Source organism: Balaenoptera acutorostrata, chromosome 2, assembly GCF_949987535.1.
Source record: "Balaenoptera acutorostrata chromosome 2, mBalAcu1.1, whole genome shotgun sequence".
Lineage (NCBI taxonomy): Eukaryota > Metazoa > Chordata > Mammalia > Artiodactyla > Balaenopteridae > Balaenoptera > Balaenoptera acutorostrata.
In genome coordinates this window covers 67,507,575-67,520,950 of record NC_080065.1, presented here as the reverse complement: position 1 = coordinate 67,520,950, position 13,376 = coordinate 67,507,575, and the positions used below count along the sequence as shown (strand labels likewise).

Below are 13,376 nucleotides of genomic sequence, written 5' to 3'. Positions count from 1 at the left end.
GGATCCAGTTCTGTCCTGGTTAAATGTCAGATACTGTTACTCAATCTACAGCCCGGGGTATCACTGGACTGGCATCATTGTTAAGTTTGCTGAAATTCTTATCACACTCCAGAAACTGCTCTCTGTTTTCTCCAAGGCCACACTTCACCCATTCCTATTCTCCCCCCTTTCTTTCCCACTATGTCTCAGGAATTTGCAAATATTTTTTATTTAGATGTAAAATATAACAGATTGCTTTCCACATCTTAAACATGCTAAGCAGATATTTGGATATGCTGCATGCTGTGAATTAATAAAATTTTTTCTAAAGATTTTCCACTAATATTTCTTTCCTTTCCCTTAAGAAAACTACTAATCAATACTGCCTCAAGTCTAAATATCACCCCATGCCTATTCCATATCTGATTCAAGGTTAAGAGACAATTCTCTCCACACATAAAACATGAAAGAGACTGCCAAAGAAGCAATGAACTAACTACCTAAAGCTATGTACATTTCTGCTTTCATTATTTTCTTTCCAGGATTTTCTTTCTTTCACTATTTTCTAAACCAATACTTTCAGAGTCAGACACAAAAATTCACCATAGTCAATAAGGCTTAGTATTCTAATGAGTACATAAAAACTGGGAACAAAGGTGAAAAATATGAATGGTGCCAAAAGTAACACTGACTTGACAGTCTATCTATTTTTACTAATATTAACAAGATCCATATACCACATAGGGCTGCTATAACAGGTTTTTAAAAATATATTACAAAGTTATATGTATGGCAATAAACTTTCAGACAGAACCGAAGGGTATAAATAAGAAGCACATATATATATAAAACAAGGGTTTTCCTTCTTTCCCCCTTCACTTCTCAGAGGTAATCATATTTGATGGAGTCTGTTCTTATTCCTTTGAGTATCTCTAAATTTGCTTATAACTTCAGTACAAATATTTAAACAGAATTTGATTATAACAATGCTGACTATTTAGAATTCATTTGGTGTTCGAATGAACAGAATCACTAATTCCCAAAAAATGTTATAAAAGTGATTCTGTATTGATGTACTATTAAGATTCTATAGGTTAAAAATAAAAAAAACCAACAAGAATCCATCGTATTGTTAAAAACTAAGAAATTTCTTGCCTCAAACTTATCACCTTAATTTAGTAAAGGTTAAAAATAATAAGATAATTTACCTTCCTTGTTAATCCTTTGTAATCCAATTACTTAATCTCCATGCTGCACTTTTTCTTAAATGTCAATGCTATACTGATACAAAATAACTAATCTACTATCTCTTATGAACTCCTAATCAGTTTTCCCCATTGTTACTTTAAAACTGCCAAATGAATCCATGGCAGTCTTCCAAAGCCTTAAGCTTTATTTAAGTCTGAACAGTATGAGCTCTAAAATGTCTGGATTTTATCAAATAAAATCTATGATGTTGATAATCCCTTGTATTAATATTTGTGAGTTGAGTGAAATAACGACATGGTATAAAGATTGGAGGCAGACCTGGGCTGGAAATGAGCTTCTAACTTGGATAACTTATCTCACTATACTATGCCAAGTCTCAGTTTTCTTTCCTGCAAAACTGGAATAATCCCTTTTTGTGTTGTTACAAGGATTAATAATATATGCAAAGCACTTAGCACCATTCTGAACATTAACAAGTGCTTGACAAATGGTAACTATATTACCATTATTATTATTATATGAATAATATGTGCATAGTGCTTTCTGATTAGAAAATATTTTCATGTATTTTAACTCAATTGGTCTTCACAGTAGTCTCACTACAGAGGTGACTCTTCCATGGTCACGTAGCATGTAAGTGGTAGAACTGGCAGCTTTCCCCACTGTAATACCAGGTAACCACTTTTCTACTAAACATCTTTTATTAATGTATTAAGCAATTTTGATCATCTCATTTTCAACAAATAGAACAGAACAGTGGCACTGAGGTCACTTGTCACTTTGCAAGGTCATAATTATACAGTGAAACCAAGAGATACAATTAAGTATTTGGTATTTGCCTGTTCAGGGGAAGAGTGAGAAGTAAGTATACATAGTGTGAAGTCATTTTTCTGTTATATAGAGCTCTATGTGGAATGCATGATGAAATGTCTGCCTTATAAGGTATAATATCTTAATTTTGTCTAGAAGACAGGCTGACTTAATCACTGGTCTGTTACATTACTAAACATTTTAATAAAGATTATAATTTACTGTAGAGTTTCTTATTTCAAGTAATCATACAAATCAACACTTTTGGCTAAATAGATAAAGCAGTGCAAATATTTTAAAAACATTTGAAATTACGCTTTTCCCCACTAGAAAAATATCTATTTTTAAAAATTCTGAATAAAATGTTCATCCTATAGAAATTATTCACAAATTCCCTAATTTGCTATTTTAACAAAGTAGAATTTTTCAGATTCCCTCAGTTGGAATCTTTATATTTTATTAAACATAAGATGTAGAAGTAGCAACACCTCAAGACTCAGAATAGGACCGACAGATATAAGTACACTTTAAAAAGCGTACTTCTTCCTGGTTCTCATTCAGATACTAATATCAAACTTTAAACAGGAATACACATACCAAAAAACACATTCTAGACAGCACCATAATCTTATGGAAGATCCACTAAATGTAGGTTTTTGCTATAGTTTTGTTTTTCTGTTCTTTTAGCAGCTATACTGCTTCAAAAGGAAGCCCTGCCATTTAATCACTTTGTGATCCAATTAGTGTAGGTTATTCACTACATTAGGTGGTTTGTTATCATTTCATCATCTGCAGGCCGGGAGTCAAAGACTAACTTCTCTCTCCTGGATTTAGGGTAAATGAAGTCTTGAAAGTTATTATTTATGATAGTCAAGGTTCTCTGTAATATAATTTCAATAGATAATATTAAAACACATGCAACATTAAGTTCCATGCTTTTACCGAGACTAAAGTAAATAAGCAAACCAAATACTGTTATTAAAAGAAAATTCTTGGGCTTCCCTGGTGGCGCAGTGGTTGGGAATCTGCCTGCCAATGCAGGGGACACGGGTTCGAGCCCTGGTCTGGGAAGATCCCACATGCCGCGGAGCAACTAGGCCCGTGAGCCACAACTACTGAGCCTGCGCGTCTGGAGCCTGTGCTCTGCAACGGGAGAGGCCGCGACAGTTGAGAGGCCCGCGCACCGCGATGAAGAGTGGCCCCTGCTCTCCGCAACTGGAGAAAGCCCACACACAGAAACGAAGACCCAACACAGCCAAAAATAAATAAATAAATATATATATTAAAAAAAAAAAAAAAAAAAAAAAAAAGAAAAATAGATAAATTGGACTTCATCAAATTAACTTATAAAAAAAAAAAAAATTCTTATCAAAACGAGCTATTACAATATATTTCCAAGAAACAAAACAGAAAATCTGAAAAAAAAAGAAAACAATAATACTTTCATCTATCCTCAGATTTTTATTTACATTTTAAAATATCCTTTCCAATTGAGGAAAAGTAATGTAAAAGAAAAGTATGTTTGATACTACCTCCTGTCCTGATACTGTCACATATTGTGCGGAAGGATTTTTTAGTATTTTTCGTATTTCTTGCAAATGTGTTTGGATCTTGTCAGTAACTTCCTGAATTTCATCCTTCCTCTTTTTTATTAAAGGGAAGTGAGAAAGGTCTTTGAATAATTCAGTTTTATCCCCAATCCTAAAAAAAATGAGAAAATGCAAATACATATATTAAAGCATATTACTTATACCAATTAACAATTATTTTTCAAAACATAATGAAAGACCAAAGGGTGGGAAGTCAGGAGAACAAGATTTTAATTCCAGCTCTTCCACTAATATTTATGGGTAAGTTTCTTAATTTCTTTGAAGACAGACAAAATTACCCTAACATTATTTTCATTTTGCAAATTCATGATTGCCATGGTGAAACCAAGAGATGAAATTCAACATTTGTTGTATATTCAGAAAATAAACACAAATGGAAATACTGTCAAATCTTTTTTCTTATACATAGAGTTCTTTGTGGGATAAATTGTAAAATGACTACTCCTTAGAGGATAACTTTGCTTCCGCGGTTTCTGAATATAAAGCAGAGGATCTCTGGATATCTAGCAAATAAGCACAAGATGCCATCTGCCATCTATTTTTGGATTAATAAACTGCTACTACTTGCTCGGCCTGGACTTTATCTTTTCATCACCTGATACCTGGAGAAGTACCACATTTGTTCCGTATGACAGAACTGCCTAAACACTAAGTGTTATTTCCAGCTGTAATATAGGGCCTTTAGTATCCGATCACATTTCTAGTTTTACATGCAACTTCTATCATTACTTCTATAGAAGCTTAAGTATCCACACATCAAATAGCAAATACATTACTTTCACTGCTAGAAAGGAAGAACTAAGGGTCTGCTACTTACTTGGCAGCTTGTTCGTTGAGAATCTTTAAGTAATGCTCCACTGGACTGAGGAGTTCAGGAATTTCTGAAATAAACGTCTGGAGCAACTCTGACTGAACATGGGAATTAACAGCAGGTATTAGTGTTTGAAATTCTGACTTCAGGTGATACAGGGTTTTGACAATCAGGAAGAACTCTTGCGTAGAACACTGAAAACAGAAATATTTTTCCTAAATAGCATAACATATGTGAAAATGAAATTTAGTTAGTGGTCATTTTAAAGGTAGAATCAGAATAAAAGAAAATTTTAATTTACTGTATAAATTAGTTAATTGAAATAAAGTTTTTGTTGATATGTCCTAAATGTTAATAGTTTAAGCACTTTATAAGATAATATTTTCCAGCTATAAAGAAAATAATTTGAGTCAAGGATAGGAAATCCAATACTTGTTCAGTATTTTTTCATTTTAAAATATGTTGACCATGTAACAAAAATACAGTAAACAATGTCGCAAATAAAAAGAATAATTCTGAGAAAATATCTGCAAAACATTTAAGAGATAAAGGGCAAAATTCTCTCAAGTATAATGAGGTTTTACAAATTGACATGGAAAAGATGAATAATCCAAAGAATAGTGGCTAAACAAACTGAATATGAAGCTCATAGAAAAAAATGTCCAATAAGCACATGATTAATGTCACATATAATTAGGAATAAGCAAATTAAAATGACAAGATAGCATTCTTCACTCATCAGAATGTCAAAGATTTTAAAGTATGATAATAGCTAAGTCACATAGAGTGTGAAAAATGACACTTTTATATACTACTAGTAGAGGCATAACTTTCTTGAAGAGCAATTTGGCATATATTTATAATAAAAAGTGTATATACCCTTTGACTAAACAATTCCATTTTAAAGAATTTAACTGAAATTATTTTTCACAAGTAGTGAAAAAACTGTGTATCTGAATCTTTATAGTAGCACTGTTGGTAATAATATTAAAAAGATGAATAAGAAACAAATATCCAGCAATTAAGATATTAGGAAAAACTCATTCAATGTGATACTATAAAACAGTTAAAAAACTTAGACATCTGTAAATACTGATGTGCAAGTTGATATGGAACTCTGTAGTTTCAACATATATTAAATATACATAGTATATGTTTACACTATATACCATATATGTATTTACACAGTAAAATTTCATTTGTGCTTCTTTGAACTATATATATTATTCTACAGAAATAAAAGTATAAATTGAAAATTTCTGGAAAGTACACATGTAACTTTCTCTAGTTACCTCTGGGTAGTGGATATGCGGGAGGGTGGTAAAGGGAGACTTTTTACTCTTTATTTTACATTCCTGTATACTGTTGTAATTTTGTAACATGAACGTGAATAATTTTTTCAGGGGTGTATAGTTGTTTTACAATGTTGTGTTACTTTCTACTGTACAGTGAAGTGGAGTTCCCTGTGCTATATATCAGGCTCTTATTAGTTATCTATTTTATACATATTAGTGTACGTATGTCAATCTCAATCTCCCAATTCATCCCACCACCACCCCCACCACTTTCCCCACTTGGTGTCCATACATTTGTTCTCTATATCTGTGTGTCTATTTCTGCCTTGCAAACTGTTTATCTGTACCATTTTTCTAGATTCCACATATATGCATTAATATACAATATTTGTTTTTCTCTTTCTGACTTACTTCACTCTGTATGACAGTCTGCAGGTCCATCCACGTCTCTACAAATGACCCAATTTCGTTCCTTTTTATGGCTGAGTAATATTCCATTGCATATATGTACCACAACTTCTTTATCCATTTGTCTATCGATGGGCATTTAGGTTGCTTCCATGACCTGGCCTTATAAATAGTGCTGCAATGAACACTGGGGTGCATGTGTCTTTTTGATTTATGGTTTTCTCTGCCTATATGCCCAGTAGTAGGATTGCTGGGTCACATGGTAATTCTATTTTTAGTTTAAGGAACCTCCATATTGTTCTCCATAGTAGCTGCATCAATTTACATTCCCACCAACAGTGCAAGAGGGTTCCCTTTTCTCCACTCCCTTTCCAGCATTTATTGTTTGTAGATTTTCTGACGATGTCCATTCTAACCAGTGTGAGGTGTTACCTCATTGTAGCTTTGATTTGCATTTCTCTAACAATTACTGATGTTGAGCAGCTTTTCATGTGCCTCTTGGCCATCTGTATGTCTTCTTTGGAGAAATGTCTATTTAGGTCTTCTGCCCATTTTTGGATTCAGTTGTTTATTTTTTTGATGTTGAGCTGCATGAGTTGTTTATATATTTTGGAGATTAATCCTTTGTCCGTTGATTTGTTTGCAAATATTTTCTCCCATTCTGAGGCTTGTCTTTTCGTCTTGTTTATAGTTTCGTTTGCTGTGCAAAAACTTTTAAGTTTCATTAGATCCCATTTGTTTATTTTTGTTTTTATTTCCATTACTCTGGGAGGTGGGTCAAAAAAGATCTTGCTGTGATTTATGTCAGAGTGTTCTTCCCACGTTTTCCTCCAAGATTTTTATAGTGTCCAGTCTTACATTTAAGTTTTAATCCATTTTGAGTTTATTTTTATGTATGGTGTTAGGGAGTGTTCTAATTTCATTGTTTTACATGTAGCTGTCCAGTTTTCCCAGCACCACTTATTGAAGAGGCTGTCTTTTTCTCCATTGTATATCCTTGCCTCCTTTGTCAGAGATAAGTTGACCATAGGTGCATGGGTTTATCTCTGGGCTTTCTATGTGGTTCCATTGATCTATATTTCTGTTTTTGTGCCAGTACCATATTGTCTTGATTACTGTAGCTTTGTAGTATAGTCTGAAGTCAGGGATTCTGATTCCTCCAGCTCCGTTTTTTTTTTTTCTCAAGATCACTTTGGCTATTTGGGGTCTTTTGCGTTTCCATACAAATTGTAAGATTTTTTGTTCTACTTCTGTGAAAAATGCCATTGGTATTTTGATAGGGATTGCACTGAATCTGTGGATTGCTTTTAGTAGTATAGTCATTTTCACAATATTGATTCTTCCAATCCAAGAACATGGTGTATCTCTCCATCTGTTTGTGTCATCTTTGATTTCTTTCATCAGTGTTACACTTTTCTGAATACAGGTCTTTTACCTCCTTAGGTAGGTTTATTCCTAGGTATTTTATTCTTTTTGTTGTATTGGTGAATGGGATTGTTTTCTTAAATTCTCTTTCATATTTTTCATTATTAATATACAGGAATGCAAGAGATTTCTGTGCATTAATTTTATATCCTGCAACTTTACCAAATTCATTGATTAGCTCTAGTAGTTTTCTGGTGGCATCTTTAGGATTCTCTGTGTATACTATCATGTCATCTGCAAACAGTGACAGTTTTACTTCTTCTCTTCTAATTTGTATTCCTTTTATTTCTTTTTCTTCTCTGATTGCCATGGGTAGGGCTTCCAAAACTATGTTGAGTAATAGTGGCAGGAGTGGACAGCCTTGTCTTGTTCTTGATCTTAGAGGAAATGGTTTCAGTTTTTCACCATTGAGAATGATGTTTGTTGTGGGTTTGTCGTATATGGCCTTTATTATGTTGAGGTAGGTTCCCTCAATGCCCATTTTCTGGAGAGTTTTTATCATAAATGGGTGTTGAATTTTCTCAAAAGCTTTTTCTGCATCTATTGAGATGATCATATGGTTTTTATTCTTCAATTTGTTAATATGGTGTACCACATTAATTAATTTGCATATATTGAAGAAGCCTTGCATCCCTGGGATAAATCCCACTTGATGATGGTGTAGATCCTTTTAATGTGTTGTTGGATTCTGTCTGTTAGTATTTTATTGAGGATTTTTGCATCTATATTCATCAATGATATTGGTCTGTAATTTTGTTTTATTTGGTCATATCTTTGTCTGATTTTGGTATCAGGGTGATGGTGGCCTCACAGAATGAGTTAGGGAGTGTTCCTTCCTCTGCAATTTTTTGGAAAAGTTTGAGAAGGATGGGTGTTAGCTCTTCTCTAAATGTTTGATGGAATTCACCTATGAAGCCATCTGGTCCTGAACTTTTGTTTGCTGGAAGATTTTTTTTTTTTTTTTTTTTAGGATTTTCTTATTTATTTATTTATTTATTTATTTATTTTTGGCTGTGTTGGGTCTTCGGTTCGTGCGAGGGCTTTCTCCAGTTGCGGCAAGCGGGGGCCACTCTTCATCGCGGTGCGGGGACCGCTCTTCATCGCGGTGCGCGGGCCTTTCTCTATCGCGGCCCCTCCCGTCACGGGGCACAGGCTCCAGACGCGCAGGCTCAGCAATTGTGGCTCACGGGCCCAGCTGCTCCGTGGCATGTGGGATCCTCCCAGACCAGGGCTCGAACCCGTGTCCCCTGCACTAGCAGGCAGATTCTCAACCACTGCGCCACCAGGGAAGCCCTGGAAGATTTTTAATCAGTTTCAATTTCATTACTTGTGATTGGTCTGTTCATATTTTCTATTTCTTCCTGGTTCACTCTTGGAAGATTATACTTTTCTAAGAATTTGTCCATTTCTTCCACGTTGTCCATTTTATTGGCATAGAGTTGCTTGTCATAGTCTCTTAGGATGCTTTGTATTTCTGCAGTGTCTGTTTTGACTTCTTTTTCATTTCTAATTTTTTTTTTTATAAATACATGATTTTCCCTATGTTTTCAGACTTTTGGGACACTGTATTATACTTATTGTAGTGTTTGTTTTTTTTTTTAAATGAATATTTATTTATTTTTGGCTGTGTTGGGTCTTTGTTTCTGTGCGAGGGCTTTCTCTAGTTGCGGCAAGCGGGGGCCACTCTTCATCGCGGTGCGTGGGCCTCTCACTATCGCGGCCTCTCTTGTTGCGGAGAACAGGCTCCAGACGCACAGGCTCAGTAATTGTGGCTCATGGGCCCAGTTGCTCCGCGGCATGTGGGATCCTCCCAGACCAGGGCTCGAACCCGTGTCCCCTGCATTGGCAGGCAGATTCTCAACCACTGCGCCACCAGGGAAGCCCTTCATTTCTAATTTTATTGATTTGATTCCTCTCCCTCTTTTTCTTGATAAGTCTGGCTAAAGGTTTATCAATTTTGTTTATCTTCTCAAAGAACCAACTTTTAGTTTTATTGATCTTTCCTATTGTTTTCTTTTCTCTATTTCATTTATTTCTGCTCTGGTCTTTGTGATTTATTTCCTTCTACTAACTTGGAGTTTTTTTTTTAATTTTTTTTTCTGCCTTTATTTTTTTATTTTTTATTTTTAAATTTATTTATGGCTGTGTTGGGTCTTCATTTCTGTGTGAGGGCTTTCTCTAGTTGTGGCAAGTGGGGGCCACTCTTCATCGTGGTGCGTGGGCCTTTCACTGTCGTGCCCTCTCTTGTTGCGGAGCACAGGCTCCAGATGCGCAGGCTCAGTAGTTGTGGCTCATGGGTCTAGTTGTTCTGCGGCATGTGGGATCTTCCCAGACCAGGGCTCGAACCCATGTCTCCTGCATTAGCAGGCAGATTCTCAACCACTGCGCCACCAGGGAAGCCCCAACTTGGGGTTATTTTGTTCTTCTTTCTCTAGTTCCTTTAGGTGTAAAGTTAGATTTTTTATTTGAAATTTTTCTTGTTTCTTGAGGGAGGATTGTATTGCTATAAACTTCCCTGTTAGAACTGCTTTTGCTGCATCCCATAGGTTTTGGATCATCGTGTTTTTGTTATTTGTCTCTAGGTGTTTTTTGATGTCCTCTTTGATTTCTTCAGTGATCTCTTGGTTATTTAGTAGCATATTGTTTAGCCTCCATGTGTTTGCATTTTGCACGGTTTTTTACTTGTAATTTATTTCTAATCTCATTGCATTGTGGTCGAAAAAGATGCTTGATATGATTTCAATTTTCTTAAATTCACTGAGGCTTGATTTTTGACCCATGATGTGATCTATCCTGGAGAATGTTCCATGTGCACTTGAGAAGAAAGTGTAATCTGCTGTTTTCGGATGGAAGGTCCTATAAATATCAATTAAATCTATATGGTCTATTCTGTCATTTAAAGCTTCTGTTTCCTTATTTATTTTCATTTTGGATGATCTGTCCATTGGTGTAAGTGAGGTGTTAAATTCCTCCACTATTACTGTGTTACTGTCAATTTCCTCTTTTATAGCTGTTAGCATTTGCCTTATGTATTGAGGTGCTCCTTTGTTGGGTGCATATATATTTACAATTGTTATGTCTTCTTAGATTGATCCCTTGATCATTATGTAGTGTCCTTCCTTGTCTTGTAACATTCTTTATTTTAAAGTCTATTTTATCTGAGTACTGCTACTTCAGGTTTCTTTTGATTTCCATTTGCATGGAATATCTTTCTCCATCCCCTCACTTTCAGTCTGTATGTGTCCCTAGGTCTGAAGTGGGTCTCTTGTAGACAGCATATATATATGGGTCTTGTTTTTGTATCCATTTAGCCCGTCTGTGTCTTTTGGTTGGGGCATTTAATCCATTCACATTTAAGGTAATTACTGACATGTATGTTCCTATTATCATTTTCTTAATTATTTTGGGTTTGTTTTTTAGGTCCTTTTCTTGTCTTGTGTTTCCCACTTACAGAAGTTCCTTTAGCATTTGCTGTAGAGCTGGTTTGGTGGTTGGTGCTGAATTCTCTTAGCTTTTGCTTGTCTGTAAAGCTTTTGATTTCTCCATCGAATCTGAATGAGCTCCTTGCTGGGTACAGTAATCTTGGTTGTAGGTTCTTCCCTTTCGTCATTTTAAATATATCGTACCACTCCCTTCTGGCTTGCAGAGTTTCTGCTGAGAAATCAGCTGTTAACCTTATGGGAGTTCCCTTGTGTGTTATTTGTTGTTTTTCCCTTGTTGCTTTTAATAATTTCTCTTTTCCTTTAATTTTTGTCAATTTGATTACTATGTGTCTCGGTGTGCTTCTCCTACCTGGGACTCTGTGCATCCTGGACTTGGGTGGCTATTTCCTTTCACATGTTAGGGAAGTTTTCGACTATAATCTCTTCAAAAATTTTCTCGGGTCATTTCTCTCTTCTCCTTCTGGGACCCCTATAATGCGAATGTTGGTGCATTTAATGTTGTCCCAGAGGTCTCTTAGGCTGTCTTCATTTCTTTTCTTTCTTTTTTCTTTATTCTGTTCCGCAGCAGTGAATTCCACCATTCTGTCTTCCAGGTCACTTATCCGTTCTGCTGCCTCAGTTATTCTGCTACCGATTCCTTCTAGTGTATTCTTCATTTCAGTTATTGTATTGGTCATCTGTTTGTTTGTCCTTTAATTCTTCTAGGTGTTTGTTCTTTAATTATTCTAGGTCTTTGTTAAACATTTCTTGCATCTTCTCGATCTTTGCCTCCATTCTTTTTCCGAGGTCCTGGATCATCTTCACTATCATTATTCTGAATTCTTTTTCAGGAAAGTTGCCTATCTCCACTTCATTTAGTTGTTTTTCTGGGGTTTTATCTTGTTCTTTCATCTGGTACATAGTCCTCTGCCTTTTCATTGTGTCTGTCATTCTGTGATTGTGGCTTTTGTTCCACGGGCTGTAGTTCTTCTTGCTTCTGCTGTCTGCCCTCTGGTGGATGAGGCTATCTAAGAGGCCTGTGCAAGCTTCCTGATGGGAGGGACTAGTGGGTAGAGCTGTGTGTTGCTCTGGTGGGCAGAGCTCAGTAAAACTTTAATCTGCCTGTCTGCTGATGGGTGGGCCTGTGTTCCCTCCATGTTGATTGTTTGGCCTGAGGTGACCCAGCACTGGAGGCTACAGGCTCTTTGGTGGGGCTAATGGCAGACTCCGGGAGGGCTCACACCAATGAGTACTTCCCAGAACTTCTGCTACCAGTGTCCTTTCCCGGCAGTGAGACGCACCCCGCCTCTGCAGGAGACCCTCCAACACTAGCAGGTAGGTCTGGTTCAGTCTCCTATGGGGTCACTGCTCCTTCCCCCTGGTGCGCACACTACTTTGTGTGTGCCCTCCAAGAGTGGAGTCTCTGTCTCCCCCCAGTCCTGTCGAAGTCCTGCAATCAAATCCCACTGGCCTTCAAAGTCCAGTTCTCTGGGGATTCCTCCTCCCATTGCCGGACCCCAGGTTGGGAAGCCTGACATGGGGCTCAGAACCTTCACTCCAGTGGGTGGACTTCTGTGGTATAATTGTTCTCCAGTTTGTGAATCGCCCACCCAGCAGTAATGGGATTTGATTTTACTGTGATTGCACCCCTCCTACCGTCTCATTGCGGTTTCTCCTTTGTCTTTGGATGTGGGGTATCTTTTTTTGGTGAGTTCCAGTGCCTTTCTGTTGATGACTGTTCAGCAGTTAGTTGTGATTCCGGTGCTCTCACAAAAGGGAGTGAGCACACATCCTTCTACTCCATCTTCGAATGATTTTTACTTTTGGAGCTTGGGTTGAAGAGCATGGGCTAAACATGTGCATCTAATTTCACTCTGTGAAGCTACAGACCAAGATTGTTTTAAAAGTCATGAAACCTCAAGAATAATTAGGAGAAAAAACAACAGCAACAACCCCTTAGAAGCTACAAAGAAAATGGACTAACAGTAATTGACTTAGAAGCCTGAAGGCATTTGAATCTTAAGCAGCTATGAGGAAAAGTAGGACCCCACTTGAGTTATACCCAGAATCCTAAGACTCAGGAACTGGTGGCACAAAGTGGAAGTGGAAGCTGGGGGTAGGGGAGTTGGGAGGGGAGAAAACAACTGGTTGAAAGTGAATTAAGCAGCAATTAAATCCCTCAATCCCCTATTCCTCTATATGCTACTAAACAACCACCATTTCCCTACCCTATAGAAGACTACAGTTGACCCTTGAACAATGTGGAGGTTAGGGGTGCCAACCCTTCACACAGTCAAAAATCTGAATATAACTTTACAGTCAGCCCTGCATATCTGTGTTTCTGCATCCATGGATTCAACCAACCATGGATCATGTAGCACTGTAGTACATATTTATTGCAACAAAT

At 36.7% G+C, this 13,376-nt stretch overlaps 1 protein-coding gene across 2 annotated transcripts in view; it reads right to left on the bottom strand.

Annotated features, from left to right (window-relative positions):
* MSH3 (mutS homolog 3) overlaps positions 1-13,376 on the bottom strand; it is a 191,087-nt gene that overhangs the window by 77,895 nt on the left and 99,816 nt on the right. Inside the window, exons 14-15 of one of the 2 annotated variants that reach the window (XM_057540254.1) lie at positions 4,426-4,634; positions 3,531-3,699 (exon numbers count right to left, since the gene is read on the bottom strand). In XM_057540254.1, coding sequence (XP_057396237.1) covers positions 3,531-3,699; positions 4,426-4,634 — 378 coding nt within the window. The remainder of the gene's footprint in view (positions 1-3,530; positions 3,700-4,425; positions 4,635-13,376) is intronic. The other variant, XM_007179766.2, reaches the window with a different exon arrangement.